Source organism: Bos mutus, chromosome 10 (assembly GCF_027580195.1).
Source record: "Bos mutus isolate GX-2022 chromosome 10, NWIPB_WYAK_1.1, whole genome shotgun sequence".
NCBI lineage: Eukaryota > Metazoa > Chordata > Mammalia > Artiodactyla > Bovidae > Bos > Bos mutus.
The window spans coordinates 50,131,313-50,158,596 of record NC_091626.1 but is presented as its reverse complement, the minus strand read 5'-3'; the positions used below and the strand labels follow the sequence as shown (position 1 = coordinate 50,158,596).

The following is a 27,284-nucleotide window of genomic DNA, read 5'->3' as shown; positions in this document are numbered from 1 at the left end:
AATTCCACATACTTGCAAAATTTAAAAAAAAAAAAGATTGTTGTTGTTTAGTTGCTAAGTTGTGTCCAACTATTTTTGACCCCATGGACTGTAGCCCTCCATGTTCCTCTGTCCATGGAATTCTCCAGGCAAGAATACTGGAGAGGGTTGCCATGCCCTTCTCCAGGGGATCTTCCCGATTCAGGGATCAAACCCACATCTCTTAAGTCTCCTGCACTGGCAAATGGGTTCTGTGCCGCCTGGGAAGCCCCAATTAGGGTGTCTCACTACAAACAGGAACAGGTGGATCAGCGAGAGCAGGTGGAGGGCACACCAGCTCTTCCTGAAGCTTCCCTGAAAAAGAGCAACTGCCTGTACAGCCATCAGTGAGAAATCTCCCAGGAAGAGGCTTGGTGAGGGTGCTGGGTCCCAAGAGTAAAGCAGTGCAGAAATGGAGGCACCCCCAGATCTTCCACCAGATACAGAGTGGGAGAAGGGACAGGAGAGATGGCAATGCCCAGGATGGAAATACACTGAACCATGTCCCTCCCAGAGGGAAGCCCTCCCAACTTGAGCAGTTGCCAAGGACTCCCCGGTTGCCTGCTAGCTTCTCATACACACACTACAGAGAAGGCGGCTCATCAACTCATCTGCCTGCTTACAAAAGCACTCACTCATTCGTTCATTTATTCACTCATTCACTTAGAAAAGATTATGTGTCAGGCTTCTGCTTTGTGCTAGCTGTAGAGAAAACAAAATTCCTGTTTTAGGGAGCTTATATTTCAGCAGGAGAGGCGGAGTCAATAATTACTAAATAAAATGTATGGCCTGCCAGATGGTAACAAATGGAGAAATCTAAAGGGGCTTCCCTTTTAAGGGATAGGTCTTTTGGTGAACCAGATCTACATAACTGCAGCGGAAATAGTCCCAGTTTACACAAATCAATTTTGTTCTGTATTTGGAACTATGAACAGGCAAACAATGACTGCTAGACCTAACAGGAAAACCAACATCAGGAGAGAAAAGTTGAGTTCACGAAACAGGTCAGCATGCTATGCAGGGAACACAGAATATTCAGAGAACAGAAATATGTAAAACTTCTAAATGTTATCAATTCTCTCCACCTACTTCAAAATAAGACAGAAAGAAAATAGAGAAAGAAAAAATACTGTGATCTGCTCACAGAGAAACAAGAATCAGACTGCCATTAGTCACTAGACTTTAAGGCCCATAGAACAGAGGCTTTAATATATTTATACAGCCAGATAATTATAAATGCTAGTGATAAGTTCTAATTTTTTTTTTGGTGTCAATCTATACACCTAACTGAATATAATGAGACAAAGTATATAAAGCTCAAAGGTGTGAAACAATAGAATAACTACAATTTAGAGCTAGAAAAGGAAGATGAAGTAGAAAGAAGAGAGAGTAAAGAGTTGCCCAATATTTTCTAATGGAGAATCAAAAACTATCTGAGATAATAAATCAAAAATAAAAGTGCATATGTATTAGTGCATTTCTACCTGGTTGCACACTAGAATGACCTGGACGCTTTAGAAAAATATACCAGTGCTTGGGCCCCACCAGATGAATTAAATCAGAATCTCAGACTGTGGCCTAGACAGCTGCTTTGTTTTGCTTTTTATTATTGTAGTTGATTTTTTTTATTATTATTGTAGTTTATTATTGTAGTTGACTGCATTTTTCAAAAGCTCTTCAGTGACTAATGTTCAGCCAGGATTCAAAATCACTTTAATTGAAATCATATAGACAACAACAAAAGGAATGGAAAACAAACTGCTAACAGTGATTGCTCTCGGGAGAAGAACAAGGAACTGCTGAACTCTGTTTTTATGACAGAAAGGACAAGAAGAAGGAAGAGAAGGATTTCAACTTGGGACAAGAACAGGTTTTCCAACCTTGAGACTATCGACATCTGAGGCTGGAGAATTCTTTGTTGTGGGAGGTATCCTGTGTCTTGTGGGAGGTTTAGCAGCCTCTGAGACCCACAAAATGTCAACAGTACCCTCCCAGTCATGACAACCAAAAATATCTCCAGACACTGCCAAATGTTCCCTGGAGGGCAGAATCACCCTGAGTTGAGAGCCACTGGACTAGAAGAATAATCCTGTGTATTAGTCAAGCACTTGTTTGAACTACAAGGAAAGCTCAAGGGTTTGCATTGATGTTAGTGTACACCATGTAAATTAAAGTGTATTTATTCAGTGCTAGGTCTTTAATTAGAAGTAAATGTACACATTTTAATTAGAGCCCCAAAAAGGAATGTATCAGGTCTTTCCTTATGGATTCTCCAAGCTTTGGGATTTACTTCTGCTATTAGAATAACAAAATGTCAGAGCAATTAGGCCTTTATAAAAAACTTGCAGGACCTATTGGCAAGTAGCCACGATCTTGCCAATTTCTTTTAAACTGGAGAAAACACTTTTCTTATACCGAACAAAACAGGGAAGAGAGACCCAGCCAAACACAAGCCTGGGCTCCAGGCCCAGGTTCACTGCAGTTCAGCAAATATTTGAGCATCTATTACATGTGCTGGGGATAATAACGTTAGTGAAACCAAGACTAGATTTCTTAAAGGTTATATAAATAGTGTAGAAATACATTTTTAAAGAGAAGGTTTGCTTTCTGTACTTCACAGTGTTGTGAGGAAATTGCAGTTTCCTGCTCTGTCCAAATCTGTACCCTCGCAGGCGGTAGCCACAGGACTCACGTGGCTATGGAGGCCTTGAAAAGTGCCTCTTATGAACTGAGATGTGTGTAAATATTAAAATGCATGGGATTTCAAAGATGTAGTATGGAAAAAATACTGCAAAAGACCTCATTACATACACATTTTGAAATGATGGTATTTTGGATATGGTGGTTTAAATAAAATATATTATTAAATTTAATTCCACCCATTTTTTTTTAATGTGGTTACTGGAAAATTTAAAGGTCCATGTGTAGCTTACATTTGTGGTTCTCATTTTATTTTTATTTGATAGTGCTGTCCTAAACTTCTGATTTTTATGTGGCATCCCTATTAATAACAGCATTAAAAAATAACATATTTGGACCTTTTCTCTACATTGGCATTCACTAGTGTGGCAAGTTTCATTAACACTCCCTGCTATAGGAGTGATTATATGGAAATACTTGGAGCATGGTAAACTGAATTTGACTACAGATCACTTAAATTTGCTTCCTGGCTTGGTCACAAGCTGGGTAATCTTAGTTAAGACACTCAAACTCTGAGCCTCAGTTGCCACATCTGTAAAATGGGGATAATGTCATCTCACATCCACATATTTTGTCTGTATTCACTATAATCCCACAAGTATTTTGTAGAGTCTATTTCTGAACCTTACATAGAAAAGAGTCTCCAAGCTCTTGCTTTAATGCTGATTTGTAATTCTCAACACTGAGTTGTTCAGCCATAATCACAGTCTGAATATCTCTGCTGCCTGTGGGATAATCAACCAATCTTCAACCTATAGAACAGTTCTTTCCTGACGATAGCATAGCTGAAAGGGGAACCATCTGGGGTCAGCAGGTGAGGGCTGGACCTTGTGAAGCCATCCAGGTATAAGGCTGAAAGAGGCTTTTCTTTTCATTCTAAAGGATAACAGTTATTCCTTGCAGTTGTATGGTGTGCTTGTCACAAGGCGTACATGCAATACATAGTTGTTGGATTGAAAACTAGATCAAGCAGATTATTATATTTGATATAATAATATATATCTTAATATATTATTAATACATTTGGGCCTATATTATATTTTATATAATAATATATAATATAAATATATTATAGATATAATGTGTGTTAATGTATATTATTAACATATTGGGCTATGTAATGGATATATATATTATATTAGTCCATTTAGCAAGGTATCTATTTGACCTAGAGTAGAAATTAGATTATTTACTAGTGCTGACAGTAAACTATGAACTAGTTGTATCCCTGCCATTTTACTGTAAATATTATATTAAACATAAATTATAAATCATTTATTTATCCCTTTAGTTATTTACATACGAAATGCACTGTGAATGTTTTTGCTTAACTGAAAACAAATCTAGTAAAGGGCAGAGATTACACACAAAATCATGCACAGATAAGAACCCCTAAATTGTTAACTTTACCTCGCCAATGATCTAGTTCTGTTCTTTTTCTATTTCAATGATAGGCTTCAAATTCAAAACTGCTTTCAACCTACAAATTTAGACATGTAATAATTGCTGGTGAAAACATTGTTCTGTAGCTTAGCCCCTTTCTTACATGAGTGCTTACTTCACATTTGCTGTCGTCATCATGGAAATACTGCCTATTGCTCAGAGGTTAGAGGGCACATCCATTCATTCATTTAACAAGTATTTTTCAATACTTGTTTTTCAACATCTACTCTGTACCAGCACCATGGTGGATAGCATTACTTTCTTGCTGTCCCTTTTTAATGCTATTTTAAATCTTCCAAAAGACATGTTACTTTAAATCAAATCATCAAGTCGAGAAACTTTTATTTTTCAAGTGCTGAGCATCAGATCCTGTAGAACCATTGATGTGGCCTAATGCTCAGGCTTCTGACAACTGGCATAGTTTAGCAAACATTACAACAGTGAGGTAATGTATTTAAATATAGCATAGCTGGGTGGTTAGGTATTTTGATTGTGGAACCAGGACCCGGTGATGAATCCTGGCTCTGTCCTTTGCTGATTGGGTTACTTTGGAAAAGTTACTTAACCTTTCTGAGCCTCACACTGCTCATTTGTTAGAGTAGGAACTAATAACAGTTCACACCTCATTGTGTGTACTGAGGATTCAGTGAGATGACCAAGCAAAGGACAGGGATCAGAGCTGGCAGTTACTAATTGCTCAAGAAATGTGAGCTATTAATAGGAGGAATAACAGTAGTATTAATGTAGTAACAGTAGTAGTATTTACTTGGGCTCAGCTCAGGGGTTTCCTTATTTACCTGAATCAACTAAGGCGCATAGAAGAAATAGACCTTTTTGTTTTTTTTTCATCTTCTGGTTAACAATATCAAACAAAAATGTTTTAAGATTTGGTTGTTTAAAATATTTTTGAGACATATGAATCCACTTAAAAGATTAAAATGAAATATATGTTAACATTTTTTCTATGTGCTGAAGGCTTCCTATAGGCTTTCATGGAGGAGGGGTCTCATATCCATTTATTGTGATGGAATGCTACTGCAGGTGCAAACGTTTCAGAAAATTTGTACTAAGAATAGAACAAAATCTAAATATTTATTTAGCTAGATGCCTAATCTAATATCTTTCTCCTAATATTGTAGTGTTAACAAAATTCTAGTGAATTCAAAGTGCCTGACTTGTGGGTTCTTGTTTTACCATCTCATTATAACTAATTTTGTTTATTAATTATACAGAAAATACATTGACCAGATCTGAACATTGTTAATTGATAAAACAAATTACAAATAGCTTCTACTGAATTAAATATCTGAGGGCTGTATTTCTAGGGATTCTACTCACAATTGCCACAGGGTCATTGCTGCGGGTTGCGGCCAGACTGAACTTTTTCACGTGAGTGTTGGTCTCCAGAGCCTTTGCAAATTCCTTCAGGGTTGGAATTGGAATGTTCTATGAGAAAGACACAGATTGTTGATGAATCCTTCTATAGCACCTTCACCCTAAGCTCAGGACCCACAGCTTTTACATACAGCAGGTCCCGGACCTACGCATGAGTTTCGTTCTGAGAGCACATTCCTAGGTCCAGTGTGTACGTAACTCCAACAAAGTTAGCTTAGGTACCCAACTAACACAATCAGCTAGATAATACTGTGTAACAGGTGTATAATACTTTTTCACACAAATAATACATATATAAAAAACAAACAGAAAAAACAAATGTTTTTAATCTTACAGTACAGCACCTTGAAAAGTACAATAGTACAGTACAACAGCTGGCACACAGGGGCTGGCAAGTGTGTGTGCATCTTTGAAAGTTCACAATTTGAAGGTTCGTATTTTGGTGACTTAGATGTACCTTAGATTTTATCCTCTCTAAAAGACATCGATCGTCCATCTCTAGCAACCAACCTATCCAGAGCCAATAGCACCACTTAGTGTCCAATAAGGGAATCTAACAGTGTGACACTCGGGCATCACTTCTGTTTATCCTCCGAATTATGCACACACCACCCTTCCCTCTTTTTCTCTTTCATTCTCTATATTCTAGCCAGACTAGAATTAAACTAGCTCTAACTCATCTTTCAAGACCCAGCAGAAATATCACCTCCTTTGTTTATTGATTCTCTTAGGCAGAATCAACTTCCCTTACCTGCAATTTCGCAGAAATCGGGGGCTTACCACATCACGTTATAATTATCCGCCTAGTGTTTTGCTCCTAATTTAAGTTCTTCAGAATCGAGACTGAATGAATCTTATTCCCCCTTCCATAGCACTTAGCACAGTACTGAGCACCGGAGAGGCAGGCAGTACGGGGCACAGCTAGAGGCTACCATGAGTTCATGGAGCACTACAGGCCAGCTCTGTGACTGGGGACACTGGAGTCTTTTAAAGTCCCACTAAGGATTAAATGAGATAATGAATTTCAAGTATTTAGCAACGTATATGTCACATAGCTAGTAGTCAATAAAAATTAGTTGATATTATTAAATGCTAGAAATTGGTCTAATAAGAAGGAACACAAAAGTGTCAGCTAGTGTTTTCTCTTTCCCTCATTCTTTCTCTCTCTCCCTCTCACACACAACACAATTTCTCCTCCCTTTGAGAGTGCTAAGACATTGTCAAAGCAGAAGTGACTTCAGAGAATAGGCTATAAAAGACATTGTGGCTTTCAGTTTACTCTCTCTTTTTCTCCTGGGTCATTTGCTCTGGGGGAAGCAAGTTGTCATGACGTGAAGATATGTTGGCGGCCCTATTAAGAGGTCCATGTGCTGAGGAACTGAGGCTCCTGCCAACAGTCACATGAGTGCACCCTCTTGCAAATGGAGCCCCAAGCCCTGGTCAAGCCTTGAGACGACTGCAGCTCTGGCTGACAGCTTTACTACAGCCTCATCTGAGACCCTGAGCCACAGCTACCCAGCCATGTCACTCTCAGATTCCTGACACTCAGAAATTATGTGAAATAATAAACTGTTTGTCGTTTTAAGCCTCTAAGTTTTTGGGTAATTTGTTCCTCAGTAGTAGATAACTAATAACAGTTGTTTAACACAAGTACTGTAATTCTTTTCAAAGAATTCTAGAAATAATTCTCTTTTTTTAAACCTACTTAATTTATTTAAAACATTTATTATCATTTTTAACTTTTTATTTTATATATTAGAGAATAGCCAATTAACAATGTTGTGATAGCTTCAGGTGGACATCAAAGGGACTTAGCAATACATACACGTGTATTCATTCTCCCCCAAACTCCCTTCCCATCCAGGATGCCACATAGCATTGAGCAAATAAATCCACTCCTCTGAATAGGATATTTTGCCTCAAAATCAGCGACTATAAAGGATTTAGAACATGTGTAAAGGCAGGCAGTCATCTCCAGTAAGTTTTCTGACTGAACGATAAATCAAGTGACTGACAGCAATCATAATGAAATACCTTAATGTTGTTGAGGTTGACTTCTTGCAAGCTGGGGTCATTGGCTTTCATCTGCTGTAGACTTACTTCCACATTTGTGGGATTGGGTGGTTCCTCAAATACTGGCTTGACCTTTTCACCTTTGACCACATCTAAGACACAAGTTTAAATTTTAAAAATAAAATGTAAGGTCTCTCCCATAAAAATCAGAGACAACTTCTCCCCAAATGACCTTGTTTTCATATGTGGTGATTCCAATAATATTCTAATATCAGTGACAGCAAGCTTATTCTCAACTCAGCAAGCAGAGGAATGGCGTGGCTCTGAGTTACAGCCTTCCAGGTTAGTGTTTTCAGCTGCAATGAGAAGTCTCAGTGGTTGATGCTCCATGGAGCCAAAAGTGCAGGAGGCTCTACAGCAAACTCAAACTCCTAAAAGAATATCCACAGGTAGTTATAGCTGCTCCATACGGACCTCTTTCAAACTATAATAACCAAACCAAAGAATCTAAGATGCACAAAAATGAGTTCCTTTATTTCCTAAACCTTAATCTCCCCTGGCCCATCCTCTGATTTCCATCTTGGAGCTCTAATTTTGAGGATGGTATAGGAAGAGAAAGGAATAGAAGAGAAAAGTGGAAGAATTCTCAAAAGCAGTTAACACAAAATGTTTGCAATGTATGTAACACACAAAGGGTTCATGTCTCAATACACACAGAGCTTCTACAAGGCAGTAAGATAACCCAGTGGAAAATGAACAGCTAATGATCAGAGGAATCTCTACCAGTCAACCAAAAAAATATAAAAAGTAATTAAATTCCGAGAAATTTAAAAATAAGATACCGTTTGATTTGCCAAAAAATGTAAAAAGATAATATTCACAGTCAGCAACAACGTGGATGAAAAAGCATTTTCATATATTGTTAGTGGGAAGGAGAGATATTCCATGTACAGAAATATTCAGTGTTGTCAAGATATCAGTTTTTCCCAAATGCAATGCAATCCCAATCAAAATCTCAGAAATTTAGTTTGCAGATATTAAAAAATGATTATAAAGTTTATATAAAGAGGAAAACTACACAGAATAGCCAGAACAATATTGAAAGAGAAAAACAAATCCAGCAATTCAACCTAAAGAAGACTTAAAGCTATAGGAAGGAAGATAGTGATATTGGTGAAAATATGCAAATATATCAGTGGAACAGAATAGAGAGCCCACAAATAGACCCACATAAATAAAATCAATTGATCTTTGACAAAGCAGCAAAGGTAAAATAGTGGAGAAAAAAGTAGCCTTTTCAACAAATGTTGCTGGAACAACTGGACATCAACATGAAGGAAAAATAACAGAATCTAGATACAGACCTTATGGGCTTCTCAGGTGCTGCTAGTGGTAAAGAACCCACCTGCCAATGCAGATGTAAGAGCTGGTTCAATCCACGGGGTGGGAAGATCCCTTGGAGGAGGGCATGACAACCCACTCCAGTATTCTTGCTGGAGAATTCCATGGACAGAGAAGCCTGGCAGGCTACCTACCATCCATAGGGTTGCAAAGAGTTGGACACGACTGAAGTGACTTAGTACGCACACACAGACTTTACACTCTTCACAAAAATTAACTCAAAACAGATCATAGACCTAGATTTAAATGAAAAACTACAGAACTCCTAGGAGATAACATAGGATAAAATCTAGATGACCTTGGGTTTGAAGATGAAGTTTTAGATACAGCCCTAAAGGCTTAATCCTTAAAAGGAAGAATGGATAAACTGACATGCATTCAAATTAAACATTTATACTCTGCAGAAAATACTCTCAAGAGCAATGGGGAGAAAAAGCACAGACTGGGAGAAAATATTTGCAAAAGACACATCTGATAGACTCACAGATATAGAGAAAAAACTAGTGGTTACCAGTGGGGAGAAGGAGGAGGCGAGGGACACTATATTGGTATAGTGAAAAAAAAGGGTTGTTATGGGATTATTTGAAATCATGTGTGTGAATACATCAAGGCTGTATATTGTCTCCCTGTTTATTTAACTTATATGCAGAGTACATCATGTGGAATGAATGCCGGGCTGGATGAAGCACAAGCTGGAATCAAGAATGCCAGCAGAAACATCAATAACCTCAGATATGCAGATGATACCACCCTTATGGCAGAAAGTGAAGAGGAACTAAAGAGCCTCTTGATGAAAGTGAAAGAGGAGAGTGGAAAAGCTGGCTTAAAACTCAACATTCAAAAAACCAAGATCATGGCATCTGGTCTCATCACTTCATGGCAAATAGATGGGGAAACAATGGAAACAGTGACAGACTTTATTTTGGGGGGCTCTAAAATCACTGCAGATGGTGACTGAAGCCATGAAATTAAAAGATGCTTGCTCTTTGGAAGAAAAGCTATGACCAACCTAGACAGCATATTAAAAAGCAGAGACATTATTTTGCTGACAAAGGTCTATCTAGTCAAAGCTATGGTTTTTCCAGTAGTTGTATGGATGTCAGAGTTGGACTATAAAGAAAGCTGAGTGCCAAAGAATGGATGCTTTTGAACTGTGGTGTTGGAGAAGACTTGAGAGTCCCTTGGGCTGCAAGATCAAACCAGTCAATCCTAAAGGAAATCAATCCTGAATATTCATTGGAAGGACTGATGCTGAAGCTGAAGTTTCAATACTTTGACCACCTGATGCAAAGAAGTTACTCATTGGGAAAGACCCTGATGCTGGGAAAGATTGAAGACAGGAGGAGAAGGGAATGACAGAAGATGAGATGGTTGGATGGCATCACTGACTCAATGGACATGAGTTTGAGCAAGCTCTGGGAGTTGGTGATTGACAGGGAAGCCTGGCGTGCTGCAGTCCATGGGCTTGCAAAGAGTTGGATGTGACTGAGTGACTGAACTGAACTGTGTGAAACTTTTGCAATTTGTAAAATATTATATAATCTAAAAAATCTTTGATTCCTTAAAAAAATCAGAAAAAAGATACATATGATAAAGCACTTATCCAATATATACAAGAACTCTTAAAACTCAATGATAAGGAAACAACATGATTTTAAAAATAAGCCAAAAATGTTGAGAGATATCTCACCAAAGAAGATATACAAATGAAAAATAGGCATATGAAAAGATGCTCCACATCATATGTTATTAGGGAAATGCAAATTAAAATAGTTACACACCACTACATACCTATTAGAATGACCAAAATCCGAAACATTGACAAAACCAAATGCTGGTGAGGATGTGGAGCAACAGAAATTCTCATTCATTGCTCATGGAATTCAAAACCAAACATCTTACCATAAGATTCAGCAATCATGCTCCTTTATGTTTATCCAAAGGAGTTTAAAATTTATGTCCAAAATCTGAACATGGATATTTGTAGCAGCTTTACTCTTAATTTATAAAATTTGGAAGCAACTAAGATGTCCTTCAGTAGGTGATCTGATAAACTGTGGTATATCCAAATAATGGAACATTATTCAGTGTTAAAAAGAAATGATCTATCACTGCCACATGATTTAGCAATTCCACTCCTGGGCATATGTCTAAAATAAGCAAAAACACTAATTTGAAAAGACACATGCATCCCCATGTTCACAGAAGTATTATTTACAATTGCCAAGATATGGGAGCAGCCTAAACATATATCAACAGATGAATGATAATATATACACATATGTACAAACAAATATGGGCTACTACTCAACCATGATAAAGAATGAAATTTTACCACTTTACAACAACATGGATTAACTTGGAAGGTAGTATGCTAAGTGAAATAAGTCAGACAGAGAAAGACAACTACTTTAAGATGTCACTTATATGTGAATCTTAAAAGAACAAATTAGTGAATATAACAAAAAGGAAGTAAACTCACACATACAGAGAACAAACTGGTGTTTACCAGTGGGGAGAGGAAAGAGGGGAGGAGCAAGACAGAGAATTAAGAATTCTCTTAATTAGAGAATTATTTTAATAGAGAATTAAGAAGTACCAATTCTTATGAATAAAATAAACTATGGGATATATTATATAACATAGGGAATATAGCCAACTCCATGATAATATATAATAACTATTAATGGAGCATAACCTTTAAAAACTGAATCACTATGCTGTATACCCATAACTTATATAATATTGTACATCAACTGTTACTGTTACAATAAAAAAAAAGAAAGACTCTATCAAATCTTGAAAAGACACAGAGGAACCTTAAATGCATATCACTAAGTGAAAGAAACCAGTCTGAATAGGCTACATACTATATGATTCCAATTATATGACATTCTGGAAAAGGCATAATGATGGAGAGAGTTAAAAGATCAGCAGTTGCCAGAGGTTAGTGGGGAAGGAGAGATGAACAGGCAGAGCACAGAGAAGTTTCAGGACAGTGACACCACTCTGCCTGATACTGTAGTGGTGGAAACCTGTCATTGTGCATTTATGCAAACCCACAGAATATACAAACCCAGCAAAGAGCCCTGTTGTAAACTTTGGGCTCAGAGTGATAATGATGTGTCAGTGTAGGTTCATTAAGTGTAACCTACAATGGTTCATTAAATGCACCACTCTGTGCAGGATATAGCTAAGTGGAGAGGCTGTGCATATGGAACGGCATATCTCGGTACCTTTCTCTCAATTTTGCAGTGAACACAAAACTGCTCTAAAAAAATAGTATTTTAAAAAGTTAATGATATGTGTGTATGTGTATGTATAACAGCCCAGTAGGCTATGCATCAGACTTTTTTTTTCATAATAAACATGTTGTCAGAATGTTACATTTTGGTATTGAGATTAAAAGGATGAATATTTTTCATTTGTATGCATAAGAAACCAGAAGGAAAATAAAAGGAATATTGCTCACTGTCTGGGTAAATTACCCAGTATAAATGGTGGTTGACAGACACATTGCTGAGACTAGAAAGCATTGCCAAAGTCACCATCAGAGAGAATAAACTATAATTTTATTAAGAAAAGCTGTGATCTTCTGTGAGTTTTCCTAACAGCTGTATCACACTGTACTGAAATTATTTGATTATTGATCCGTCCCTCCCACAGATAGATAAGTTCCTTTGGGCAGGCACCATCTCTTTTACCTTTGTACCTAAGCCTAGAACGTTCCTGACAGTAAATATTTAGTAAATGACTGATGAATGAGTAAGTGAGAGAGGCTAATGAAGGGTACATTTCTCCAGAAAATGGTGACAAAGAAGAGAGTGGTCTGGAATGTTCTGTGGCAAATCCACACCAGTGTGTCTTTCATGCTCTCTGGGGGACGTAGGTACTCAAATTCTAATGACAAACATCCATTATTGAGACAAAGAGGCACTCGAACAGAGAAGGAAATTTATCTAAAATACTACAGGAAATCAACTCTAAATATTCTTTGGAAGAACTGATGCTAAAGCTGAAGCTCCAATACTTTGACCACCTGATACGAAGAGCTGACTCATTGGAAAAGACCCTGATGCGGGGAAAGATTGAGGGCAAGAAGAAAAGAGGGCAACGGAGGATGAAATGATTGGATGACATTGCCGACTCAATGGACATGAGTTTGAGCAAACTCTGGAAGACAGGGAAGCCTGGCATGCTGCAGTCCAAGGAGTTGCAAAGAGTCAGACACGACTTGGCCACTGAACAACAGCAACAATCACAAACATCCATAATTAAGACAAAAAGACGTTTCTCGAATAGAGAAGGAAAACTTAGCTAAAATACTATAGCTAATTAAAGCGTCATTATGACATAAAACTCTCCTTTCTGTGCTAAGCAAACCTTTTTATCTGTCATTTCCTCCTTTGACTGAACCTATCAGGAGAGAATTTGCCTGCAATGCAGAAGATCATGGTTCGATTCCTGGGTTGGGAAGATCCCCTGCAGAAGGGATAGGCTACCCACTCCAGTATTCTTGGGCTTCCCTTGTGGCTCAGCTGGTAAAGAATCCGCCTGCAATGTGGGAGACCTGGGTTCGATCTCTGGGTTGGGAAGATTCCCTGGAGAAGGGAAAGGCTACCTACTCTCGTATTCTGGCCTAGAGAATTCCATGGACTATATAGTCCATGGGGTTGCAAAGAGTCAGACACGACTGAGTGACTTTCACTTTCACCAGGAGTGTGTTCTGGGCAACACACACTGATCGGTACTAGTCACACTGCCAGACAGGGCTCCCAGTGCTGGCCACTTATTCTGATCTGATTACTCACAGCCCAGTGATCCTTGGTGAACTGACAAAATCCACCTTCAAAGCCTAAAAGAATTCCAGACTCCCCAGGGGCCCAGTCAACAAGCCTCTCTCCTATCAGCAACACCTGGAGGCTCCCAGGTTTCATAAAACCACATATTTCATGTCAACTTACTTCTCACAGGCCCTTTGCCACCTTTTGTGTTGGTTGTTTCTTCATCAAACTTGGGATTGTTGAGCAAATTGTGTACTCCAAGAACAGCTGAAAAGCAAAAATAATCTGTGAATAAAACTTAAGTTTGAGAAAGCTTGTTAAGATATCCACATTGTTAATTTTCCCTTTGCAGAACAATTCTTCATACCATAAAGATAAGTCTCTTGACCTCACTTGCCTTGCAAAGTGTGTGACACATGTATAGTATTAAATAAGCTTTTTTTTTAATCCCTCCTCCTAAGATCACTAGCATTCTTCACATCTTTCTACATCTATATATCTGGAGTCGTGTAGGATCTGAGGGACAACGGTCTAGTGAAAGTGAAATCAGCAAATGAAAATCTGCTTAGATCTCCTAGTTAAGTAGATTCATCCCTATGTTTTCTCATCTGTAAAATTTGAACGTGGGACTGAGTCTAATGATATTTTAAGCTCTAAAATTATATGGACTAGTATGTAGTAGTTTTTCTGGAGACAAAGGGCTGAAAGATCATGGTCCTCTTTCAGTGTAAGCCTCCCCATTGCTTTCATCTCTCAGTACCGAAAAGAGTGGTTCTTTTCCCTTTTAGAGCATCCCAGGGTGGGAAATAAGAGATGTCGGCAATAAAGGTCCGGTAAGCAGGCTGAGATTTTGAGTCACCTGTACTACACAGAACTCACACCAGAGGGCAGTACAGTATGCAGGAGACAGCACCGGCCATAACTGAACACGGAGCAGGCACTAACTGCCACTGCCCACCCAGCTTTCCCTTCCTTAACGAACTCCAGGTGAGAAATTCCAGGAGGCCTACTGGGGGAGGATCCCAGAATAATCTGCCAATGGTGGCAGGGGCCCACCTCTGAGTTCCTCATCCGCTGTATACTATACTCTAGAAGGACTGCCCATATAGCCAACAAAGGGTAAATGTTCAGAGCTAGCGAGTGTAGGGGTTTAGAGGAGCAGTCAGGAGCAGTCAGCCTGAGTTTAAATCCTGACTCTGTTATGTACTATCTGTATGGCTTGAGAAGTCATTAAATGCCGCTAAGCCTCAGTTTCCCCAACTGTAAAACAGGGATAATCATTACACTTTACCTATTACAAGGGTTAAATGACTTCCTATGTGTTACGCACTGTTCTAAGTGCTTTACAAATTCTTGTTAAATAAATAAGAATTTGTCACTGTGTTTTTGGCCTTGTCTAGGGAGAATAAACACAGGACTCTGAGACCATCCAACAAGCATATCTTGCTTTGGCCCCATATTCACTATGCAACTTATGATTATAATTTCACTCCCCTTGTCAAGTTTTACTTTTAGAATAAGGCAGAGTTGGTTCTCCTGGGAGGAAGGAGATTATTATTACTCATGTCTTCCAATGGAATAACAATGTGAAAATTCTTGCCAAAGCTGTGGACTGTTTTTCAAAGCACCTCTATCCTGTGGGGACCTAATGACCCTAATAATGCAGATTTCCATCCAATCAGCACACAAATACGTGGGTACATGCATGGAATCTTTTTCAAAGGAAATACAAGAAACGGGAGGAAGCTTATATAATTCATTACATATTATTTTGTACTATTTGGGTTTTTTCTTTAAAAAAAAAAAAAACTTTTTACTTTATATTGGAGTATAGCCAATTAACCAGAGAAGGCAATGGCAACCCACTCTAGTATTCTTGCCTGGAAAATCCCATGGACGGAGGAGCCTGGTGGGCTGAAGTTCATGGGGTCGCAAAGAGTCGGACACGACTGAGCGACTTCACTTTCACTTTTCACTTTCATGCATTGGAGGAGGAAATGGCAACCCACTCCAGTGTTCTTGCCTGGAGAATCCCAGGGACGGGGGAACCTGGTGGGCTGCCGTCTATGAGGTCGCACAGAGTCAGACACGACTGAAGCGAATGAGCAGCGGCGGCGGCGGCAGCTTAGCCAATTAACAATGTTATGACAGTTTCAGGTGCACAGCAGAGAGACTCAGCCACACATACACATGTATCCATTCCCCCCCCCCCGAAACTCCTCTCCCATTCAGACTGCCAATAACACTGAGTGGAGTTCCCTGTGCTATACAGTAGGTCCTTGTTGATTATCCATTTTAAATATAGCAGTGTGTACATTTGATCCGCAATTCCCCCCTAACTATCCCTTCCTGGGTTTTTTCTATCTGTATGTATAACCAATTCACAGTTCACATATAATAATAATTATTATTATACTGTTGCTATTGTTAAGAAAACTAGAAAAAATGAGCAGACTGGGCTGAATATGGATGTACTTTATTGGGGAAATATAACAGTAAAATGGGTTCTGCTCTATGGTTAGGTTAATATAACTAAGTGGGAATCAAAAACAGTGACTGTGGGAAAGAACAAGACATTTTGTGATGGAAATGGAAATTTTGTGATTATAAAACGCCAAATGTGAAGCTCTTTTGAAGGCATAAGGGCTGTTATTTTGTTGTTTAAATTCTCAACACTCCTTCATATTTCTTCTCTTTGACTTCTCACCGTAACTCTTGGATTTTGTAGGATAGGTGTTACTGTGGGTACTTTTCAAATGAAATATGATTTTACATTTTATAGCTGAGATACAGTGAAATGTTTGCTCAGAGAGCTTAGGTGACCTGCATCCAGCCTCTCAGCTGCCTAATGGCTGAAGTCAACTTGATACCATAGTAACAATCAACAGTGACTGACACAGGGGCTCAGAGGCTGTTCCAGGGGGTCAGTGCATGTCTGGAGGTCACAGAGCTAGACAGAAAAGCTTCCCAGAGCTGAGGACTAACCTGCAAGGTCATAGAGTTCAGTGTCGGAGGCGCTGGCCAAAGCTTCTTCCAGTTCTGGGTCCAGGGTCACCTTTTCTTCTTTATGAGTTTCTATGGGCTTTTCTTTGGGGATAAAGACTCTCCCTTTAAATCAGAAGAAAAACAAAAGCATTGTGTGCTGCTGCCTTGTTCTAGGGGAAGTGAACTAACCAGAGAATGTACAGCTCTGGTCATTAAGAGCTGAAGCATTAAACCAATGCAGGTCCAACCAGGATTAGTGGGTTAGTGACATTGGCATCATCTCAGAAATTAAGGAATCCTGGTTAGACATGCTCCTGGGTCACTGGTGGTCTTCCTGGGGCCCTGTACACACCTCACTCTGATCCTTCCACTCTTTCTGGAAAACTTGTTCTCTGCTCCTTTAACCCAATCATGTGGCTTCTCCTAAGCTCCCCTGAGCAGCTGTCCACCCCGTCTGGACCCCTATTTATTACTCTGGCTGCTCCTGGACACCTAACCCCCTAAGAACCATCTGCAGATTAATCTGGATCAGGAGTTAATTCACCATAGCTGCTCCCCAGACCTCTGCTCCGAGAACAGAAGATGACAGCTTTCCTCTTGTTATTCTCTCACTACCCTAATACTGCAAGCTAATTGGCCTTTTATTGAAGAGTTGACATTACAATTAATTTTTTCCTTCACCATTGGTCTAACAATAACCATGCTGCCATAGAAACAGCTCCATGTTTCCACTGCAAACCTTGGTTATTTGCCCAATTTGTCACTGCCCAACCTTACTTTCTTAATAAAATGACACCATCAGTGGTTCACGGGGCACTGGATGCACATGGTTCAGAGCCGCCATGACGCTGCACAGGGAAGGCAGCAGCCAAGGAGCTGGCACTCCTGCTTCCGTGGCCCCAGCACAGAAGCTGAGATGGCATTCATTCCAATCCATGTTGTCCAGTGCCTGCCCCATGCCAGTTTCTGTGCCAGGATGCAAGAGAGACACAGTCCCACTGCGGATCTCAGATTCATGTGACACACACACAAAACTGGAAGTAAGCAAAAGGATGAATGCTGTCACAGTGCTACGGGAGCAATAGAAGGATGTCATGATAGAAGGAGCATGTTTTAGACAGAGGTCAGGGAAAGCTGGAGGCCCTGACATTTAAGCTGGGACTCTCAGCAGGTAAAAAAATGGGGAGGCAGGTGAGAGAGAAGAAGACCTTGGGGTGGGAAAAGAACTTGGCAGGTTTGGGGAATGGAGTGAGGACAGTGGGGCTGAGCTTAGTGAGGGGAGGGGAGATGCAGTCAGAGAGGTGGGCGGGGTGAGCTCTCCATGACTCTGAGCACCGTGGCAATGGTTTGAGACAGTAAGCAGGGAATGACATGATCGGATCTGTGTTTTAAAAAGACAATGGATACCACGAGGTTATCAGTGATTCCAGTTGTATTTTGGGGACCAAGTCACTGTTACAGCTGAGGAACCTGGATAGGGGATTGGTAGCCACTTTTCCTCCAAAGGGGAGCTCAGGGTGGGGAGCTAGGGAGGAAGATTTTCCTGTCTTAGTTCAGAGCTCACTCCTTGCTGAAGGAACATCCTCTTACTCCTCAGGCCCCTTCCAGGTCTATCAGAATGTTTCTCACTAGACCACATGCTCCCTGAGGGCAGGGCAGGGTCTGCCCTGTGTTCCCAGCACCTGGCACAGGGCTCTGAGGCCAGGAGGTGGCTGGTAGGTGCTAGAGGAACAGATGATTAAGTGCACTGGCCTCTAGCGGAAGCATCTAACAGAGGCAGACCCGGGCAGACACCTGCGACTGAGACAGGCCCTGGTCAGGAGGAACACGCCAGCGCTTGATGCTGCTTTACACTTCCCAAACTGCTTCTTTAGGGCTTACATTTTTTTTTTTTTTTAATGAAACGAATTTGAATACCATTACACTCTAAGTATTCAGTTCATTTTGGGCTTCCCAGGTGGTGCTAGTGGTAAAGAACCCACCTGCCAATGCAGGAGACTTAAGGGATGCAGGTTAGATCCCTGGGTGGGGAAGATCTCCTGGAGGAGGGCATGGCAACGCACTCCGGTATCCTTGCCTGGAGAATTCTATGGACAGAGGAGCCTAGTGGGCTACTGTCTATAGGGTTGCAGAGTCGGACACGACTGAAGCAATTTAGCACAGCACAGCACATTCAGTTGATTAGCCTATGGGTTCCTTTTTCTGTCCCCTTACTCAAGCAGATTATTACTTTTTGTGGCTAAGCAGATTTTTTTTTTTTTAATAAATTATGGTTACCTGTGTGGGTTTCAGAAGCCAGATTCACACTTTTCTAATGACAATATTCTCTCTTTTGAACTGGCAGCTTCTTTTGTTGTTCTTGCTGTTCAGATCTTTAATTTCTCTGCACATTAGTCTGTATTTTTTAAAATTTTATTGAAGTATAATCAATTTATAATATTATATCAGTTTTAGGTATACAAGAGTGATTCAATATTTTATAAATTAATTATATTTAAAATTATCACAAAAGAATGTTTATATTTCCCTGTGCTATACAATACATCCTTGTTACTTACTTTATACATAGTAGTTCGTGTTTCTTAATCCCATACCTCTATCTCACCCTTCCTTTCCTTTCTTTCCCTTCTGGTAACGACTAGTCTGTTCTCTATTTGTAGCCTACATCTTCTGCCATGGTTCTTTTTTTTTTTTTTTAATAGACTTCATTGTTTGGAGCAGCTTTATGTTAGCATTGGGAAGTACAGACAGTTCCCATGACTGCCCTGCCCCTCAACCTCCCCTCTAATGACAGCCCACAGCAGTGTGTACTTGTTACAACGGCTGAACCTACACTGACATCATTGTCACCTAAAATCTACAGTTTATATTAGTGTTCACTCTTTTTTTAAAACTTTGGGGTAGCTGCTTTATAACATTGTATAACAAAGTGAATTAGCTATATATATAATATATAGATCTCCTTCCTCTTTGCCCTTCCTCCAACATGTCCCTCATCCTACCCATCTAAGTCACCACAGAGCAGCGAGCCAAGCTCCCTGTACTATGCAGCAGGTTCCCACTGGCTATCTCTTTACACATGGCAGTGCATGTATGTCAATCCCAATATCCCAATTCATCCCAGCTCCCTCCTGGGCCATGCCCACATGTCCATTCTCTAGGTCTGTCTCTATTCCTGCCCTGCACATAGGTTCATTTGTATCAGTTTTCTATATATGTATTAATATATGATACTCTTTTTTCTCTTTCTGACTTACTTCACTCCACCTAAATATCCATCAACAGATGAATAGATAAAGAAGATGTGGACTATATACAATGGAATATTACTCGGCCATAAAAAGGAACACAATTGGGTCATTTGTAGAGACATGGAGGACTCATCCTTGGTGGTGTATGGTCTGTGGGTCTGGACATGTGTCCACACACCTATGTCCACCAGCTACGATGCTTTTAATCCTACTGAATCCAGTTCAGGCTTAGTTCCCACTGTCAGGCCAGTTCCCTCACCTGACCCTCCACAACAATATACTGGGGTACTTACGTTGTCAGACTGCACCTGTGGTCCTTACCTTTCTTTTCTCCGGTGAAGGGCACAAAGTCTTCCCTGTCTTTCTGCTCCAAAGCCTCCTTCTCCAGGTACATAAGGAGGTGTTCGCGGTCAAACGGGCCCGTGGCTGCTTTCTGTGTCTGGTCTTTCTGTCGAAATCCAGCTGGCAGCAGTGCACTCTGATGAGACAGAGGAATGAGCAGGAAAGGGGGTGTCTGATATGTTTTCCCTCCCTGACCCCTGCTGTGTAGGGGGAACTTGGGCAGAGCACACCTCGCAGAGATGAGGGCTGGAGCTCTGGCATATCTTTGAGGCCCTATTCACTCTAACATTCTGTGTTGACGGCGGGTGATCCCAAAGAGTCAGGCAGAACTCAGGTGGCTGAAACAGCCTCAGATTGCTGCAGCTGCCTTCTAGAACAAGCCACCCTTCACAGCCTCTTTCCTTATAGATCCCACTTAGGTTTGTCCAGCAGTGCTCCCAGGGATGCATATGGAAGAGCCAATATGGCCACACTCTCTTCTTTTTTATTTTTAATTTTAAAAAGGTTTTTTTGGCTGTGTTGGGTCTTCATTGTCTTGTGGGCTTCTCTAGGTGTGGCACTCAGGCTTAGTTCTTCTGAGTCATGTGGGATCTTAAGTTTCCCATCCAGGGATCGAACCCATCTCCCTTGCATTGGAAGGTGGATTCTCAACCACTAGACCACCAGGGAAGTCCCCACACTCATTTCTAATCTCTCCTGGGAAACATCCAAGCTGGTAAGTGAACATTATGATAGCTATTGATATCTGCTTGATGAAACATAGAGGTATCTCTTTTAAGTTTAAAAAGCAAAAAAAGATACTTGCATTTTTTAAAGTAAAAAAAATTCCAAATTATCTGGCATTATAGAATATCATATAAATATTTTAGTGGATGTTTTTATTTATAGTAAAATCACTATTTTAGATGTCTCTGCCTCTGAGTTTGAGATAATACTAGCAGGGCTGAAGAAAGTGCTTGATAAACATTATAACAAGCTATTTACCTTTGTAAGAGCTCATAAAAACATGAAATGCTCCATTTAAATCTATTTGATATTACAGTTACAGTTATTCTAATATATCCATTAGTGTGAGATCACCAAGATTTTAACTTGTTTATATATATTCAAGAAATGAGATATTAAAAATATCTGCTTTGGGGGCTAAAGATTTGGTTTAAATACCATCTCTGACATTTACCAGGTTACCAGTATGGGATCTTATGTAAATTACTTTTCCTGGTCTGTCCCCTTATTTATGAAATGGGGATAATATAATTTAAGTCAAGGACTCCTGGGCCCAGCAGAATACATGACTCAGAATAAACTTGGTCATGTTTCTTTCCTCTTTCTTTTTCCTTTCTTTTTCCATAAGTCAGTCTAGTCTTTCTCGGAGTCAATGGAAAACATTTTCTGGCATTTACATTAAACTGGTTTTTGAGAAATGAAATTGCCATATCAAATATGTCACTACTGAGGTTCTCCATGGTTTATAAAAAAGTAAGTGATTCAGAACCAATTAGGGAAGAACACAGAATCTGCATTTGGAGCTCAGGGATTCCTATACTATTGTTTAAGGACATGCTATATCATGCATCCCACCTTATCACTAACCACCTGCTTCAGTTCCAGGTCACTAACCTCAGGATCTAGGTCATCAAGAACATTTTCCAACTGTTTCAGTTCCTCTTCTGAGAGTTTGCCAAGAAGCTCATCTTCATCAATATTCTTGTATTTCTCCAGCTCTTTTTGAAAAGGGAGTGCCATGGTTTCTTATATGCCTTTCTCATGGGCCACGAACATTTAACTGTGCCAGCTTCCTAAGACTTCAGAATACTAATAAGAAGAAAGAAAGACTGTTACCTCCTTTTGATAAATAGGACTTATTAGCAGGAGACAGAGCTATGCTATCTGCCCATGGAGTCTTTCCACTGGACGAAACAGTCAACAAAATAAGTAGTATTATCTTCATCACAGCCTGTGTGCTTACAAAGTATTTTCATGCATATTATCTCCCTTATTTAGATTTTTACAATGACGTGGAAAGGAAGCCTGGAGAGATATAGATATCACATTTTACAGATGAATATTCTGAGGCCAAGTGAAACATGAGGCAAGGGGGCAGGGCACAACTTTTAAAAGAATGACATAGCCATAGGACATGACAAAAATTGGTTAGAACCAACAAGGTCCAAGGTGGCAGAAGATGTGACTTCCAGTAAACATTGAGCCTTATTATATGCTCACTGTAACACATTAGCATCTAAATGACACACCCACAGGAGCCAGGACAGTTCTGAGGTCAACCAGCAAAGGCCAAAAAGTGGGCAGTGGCCCATTTCCTGGAAATCTCCACCCTTTTCCCCAAACAGCTAGAATACTCCTCCCCCTTATTCAGTTTCAGCTTAAGTTCAGTCACTCAGTCGTGTCTGACTCTTTGTGATCCCATGGACTGCAGCATGCCAGGCTTCTCTGTTCTTCACAATGTCCCGGAGTTTGATCAAGCTCATGTCCATTGAGTCAGTGATGCCATCCAACCATCTCATCCTCCGTCATCCTCTTCTCCTTTCGCCTTCAATCTTTCCCAGTGTCAGGGTCTTTTTCAAATGAGTCAGCTCTTCGTATCAGGTGGCCAAAGGATTAGAGTTTCAGCTTTAACATCAGTCCTTCCAATGAATACTCAGGACTTATCTCCTTTAGGATGAACTGGTTGGATCTCCTTGCAGTCCAAGGGACTCTCAAGAGTCTTCTCCAGCACCACAGTTCAAAGGCATCAATTCTTCGGTGCTCAGCTTTCTTTATAGTCCAACTCTCACATCCATTCATGACTAAGGGAAAAACCATAGCTTTGACTAGATGGGCCTTTGTTGGCAAAGTAATATCTCTGCTTTTGAATATGCTCTCTAGGTTGGTCATAACTTTTCTTCCAAGGAGCAAGCGTCTTCTAATTTCATGGCTGTAGTCACCAACTGCAGTGATTTTGGAGCCCAAATAAATAAAGTCTGTAACAGTTTCCATTGTTTCCCCATCTATCTGCCATGAAGTAATGGGACCAGATGCCATGATCTTGGTTTTCTGAATGTTGAGTTTTAAGCCAATTTTTTCACTCTCCTCTTTCACTTTCATCAAGAGGCTCTTAAGTTCCTCTTTGCTTTCTGCCATAAGGGTGGTGTCATCTGCATATCTGAGGTTATTGATATTTCTCCTGGCAATCTTGATTCCAGCTGTGCTTCATCCAGTCCAGCATTTCTCATGATGTACTCTGCATATAAGTTAAATAAGCAGGGTGACAATATACAGCCTTGAACACTTCTTTCCCAATTTGGAACCAGTCTGATGTTCCATGTCCAGTTCTAACTGTTGCTTCTTGACCTGCATACAGATTTCTCAGGAGGCAGGTCAGGTGGTTTGGTATTCCCATCTCTTTAAGAATTTCCCACAGTTTGTTGTGATCCACACAGTCAAAGGCTTTAGTGTAGTCAATATAGCAGAAGTAGATGTTTTTCTGAAACTCTCTTGCTTTTTCCATGATCTAGTGGACCTTGGCAATTTGATCTCTGGCTCCTCTGCCTTTTCTAAATCCAGCATGAACATGTGGAATTTCACAGTTCATGAAATTTCACAGTTGAAGCCTGGCTTGGAAAATTTTGAGCATCACTTTGCTAGCATGTGAGATGAGTGCAGCTGTGCAGTAGTTTGAGCATTCTTTGGCATTGCCTTTCTTTGGGATTGGAATGAAAAGTGACCCTTTCCAGTCCTGTGGTCACTGCTGAGTTTTCCAAATTTGCTGGCATATTGAGTGAGGCACTTTCACAGCATCATCTTTTAGGATTTGAAATAGCTCAACTGGAATTCCATCACCTCCCCTGGCTTTGTTCATAGAGATGCTTCCTAAGGCCCACTTGCCCCCTCCCCCTCATTAGCCTATGAAATTACCCATTGCTATAAAAACTGACAACCCATACCCTGGTGCTGCTCTAGCCTCCCGGGATGGCCCACACTCTGTCTGTGAAGTGTGTTTCTAAATAAATCTACTTCGTACCTATAACTTTGGAGAAGGCAATGGCACCCCACTCCAGTACTCCTGCCTGGAAAATCCCACGGACGGAGGAGCCTGATAGGTTGCAGTCCATGGGGTCGCTAAGAGTCAGACACGACTGAGTAACTTAGCAGCAGCAGCAACCTATAACTTTGTCTCTCACTGAATTCATTTTGCAATGAGACATCAAGAACCCAAGCTTCATTAAGTCCTGAGACCAGGTGTGTGCTCTCAGTTAAAAGATCGCAGGTTCAAACCCCAATCAGAGTTGCATGGTTTACGCAAGCGACTGAGAGCCTTGCTTGAGGTCTCACAGCTGGGATGTGCCAGGCCTGTGGAGTCCCCGTGGAGTAAATGCCTTCCCACCAGATTACTTTGCCTCCTTCAGCTTTCCACAGAGAACAACAATGAAAAACAATGCGCTAATTGTAAGGCAGTTGTAAGGAGCAGACTTGTGTCTTTTCAGAGGGAGAGTGATGTGAAGAATACAAAATGGGGCTCATTCAGGAAAGAGAGTTTGAACCATCCATGTGAGAAAGCATTGTCAAGAAACTCCCCTGCAACTAAACTAAGACAGAGTCTAAAATTCTGGCTACTCTCTCCACTCTTCTCCCTTCTTTTCTTCTTTCTCCACCTCCCATTCTCTTTCTAGTCTCATTTTCTTTTTGTTTCTAAAGCCATTCTCCCCAATTCTTAGTGCATGCTAAGTCACTCCAGTCGTGTTCGATTCTTTGCGATCCCATGGACTGCAGCCTATCAGGCTCCTCTGTCCATGGGATTCTCCAGGGAAGAATACTGGAGTGTGTTGCCATGTCCTCCTCCAGGGGATCTTCTCGACCCAGGGAATGAACCCACATCTCTTATATCTCCTGCATTGGCAAGCAGGTTCTTTGCCACCTAGTGCCACCTGGGAAGCTGTAATTCTTTGTACCCCTAGACTATTCTTTTTTCAACTTTCTCTTTTTATACTACCTCCCTCCTAAACTTCCACTCAAAATGAAAATTTTCTCCAATCCCTTCTTTCTGGCAGAGGGACTTTACTAATCTCCTCTAGAAAGATAATACTGCATTCAGGAAATAGCAATGTGCTTAACTGACTGTGTTTCTCTTTTGGCAGTATTAATATCAAGCAGATATTTCAAGGCAATAAATACTTGTGTAAACCTACTGTTTGCCAGGCATGGTTCTAAAAAACAGGAATACACAGATAAATAAGATATGACCCCTTCCCCAAGGAGATCACAGCTCAGTGATATATACGTGTGTGTGTGTGTGTGTGTGTGTACATATATATGTACATATGTATAGGATGTCTTCCCTATACATCTTGCCAAAGAACCAGGGCTTTATTCTGTTCCAGATGGGGAGTTACTATACATTTTTCAAGAGATATATAACCTTTGAAAAATAGGCTGCAAAGCATGTTACAGCCACTGCAGCCAGCCCAACGGTGCGCCCTGAGGGGACACAGGATAGGAAAGAACAGAATACTGGCCCTAGAAAAGGTGCATATCAAAGGAATGATTTCAGTGAGCCCAGTCTTTTGCAGCTCCCCACATATAAAAAAGTGCTAAATTCATTAACTTGAGATGTTTGGTTTTCATTAATTAATAGTAATCTTTTGATGGTCTGATTCCCTGGTTTTTGTAGCAAAAAACCCTATATATATGGGTTCCTACGGGTTCCTAGCATACCTCTCGGAGAAGGCAATGGCACCCAACTCCAGTATTCTTGCCTGGAAACTCCCATGGACGGAGGAGCCTGGTAGGCTGCAGTCCATGGGGTTGCTGAGGGTTGGACATGACTGAGCGACTTCACTTTCACTTTTCACTTTCATGCATTGGAGAAGGGAATGGCAACCCACTCCAGTGTTCTTGCCTGAAGAATCCCAGGGACGGGGGAGCCTGGTGGGCTGCTGTCTATGGGGTCGCACAGAGTCAGACACGACTGAAGTGACTTAGCAGCAGTAGCAGCAGCAGCATACCTCTCAGAGTTATCTGAGAGACTTCTGACCAGGTTTGAGTCCTCAGAAAGTCCACTGAATAAGACATAATTCTCAGCTTTGAGGTTGTGCTTTTTTTTTTTTTTCAGTCGACAAGTGCTGCAGCAGAAGTCATGAACACAGTAGGATGGGTGGGGGAGTTGAGTGGAAACTGTGAAAAAAGTTGTGTTCGAGTCTTGAAGGGAAAGGTCATGAGGCGGATGATGTATGCAGGGAATGGCAACAGCATAAACAAAGGTACAGGATAAGGAGGGACTTTCCTGCTGGTTCAGTGCTTAAGACCTTGCACTTCGACTGCCAGGGACTCTGGTTCGATAGCTGGTTGGGAAACAAAGATCCCATATGTTGCAAGGTGTGGCCAAAAAAGCAAAACCAACAAAGACGAAAAAGAAAGTACATGATGCTTGGTGAATGGCTGGTGTGGCTAGAGGGGAGGAGCAGGGGGGAGAGGAAACAACAAAAGACAAGGTGGGGACGCCTGTGAAGGGCCTTCCCTATACATCTTGCCAAAATCTGGGCTTTATTCTGTTCCAGATGGGGAGTCACTACACATTTTTCAAGTAGAAGAGTTGGTCTGAGAAGACTTGTTTTCAATAAGGTAATTCAAATGGTAAGAATGAAAACCAGGTTGTTACAGAAAGAGATTGGATGTGGGTGGGCCACTTAAGAGCTATTGGAATATTGTTCCTCTCTCCTTATTTCTACTGTTTACCATGTACCAGTTTCTGGTTTTCTATTTTGGTGTCTTTTCCATATCCAATGTAACTCTCTTTCCCTTCCATCTGCCTCCCTTCTTTTAAACTTCTATTTTGGTGTCTTTTCCATATCCAGTGTAACTCTCTTTCCCTTCCATCAGCCTCCCTTCTTTTAAACTTCTTTTAAACATCAGCCTCCCTTCTTTTAAACTTCAATATTCCAGTAAAAAAAACAAA

General features: G+C 40.5%; 1 protein-coding gene across 1 annotated transcript in view; it reads right to left on the bottom strand.

The window, feature by feature from the left end:
- The window catches only part of TMOD2 (tropomodulin 2), a 55,862-nt gene that overhangs the window by 16,971 nt on the left and 11,607 nt on the right, over positions 1 to 27,284 (bottom strand). Inside the window, exons 2-7 of the mRNA XM_070377899.1 lie at positions 21,953 to 22,147; positions 20,312 to 20,468; positions 16,740 to 16,862; positions 13,935 to 14,021; positions 7,591 to 7,721; positions 5,500 to 5,607 (exon numbers count right to left, since the gene is read on the bottom strand). Coding sequence (XP_070234000.1) covers positions 5,500 to 5,607; positions 7,591 to 7,721; positions 13,935 to 14,021; positions 16,740 to 16,862; positions 20,312 to 20,468; positions 21,953 to 22,078 — 732 coding nt within the window. The 5' untranslated portion in view covers positions 22,079 to 22,147. The remainder of the gene's footprint in view (positions 1 to 5,499; positions 5,608 to 7,590; positions 7,722 to 13,934; positions 14,022 to 16,739; positions 16,863 to 20,311; positions 20,469 to 21,952; positions 22,148 to 27,284) is intronic.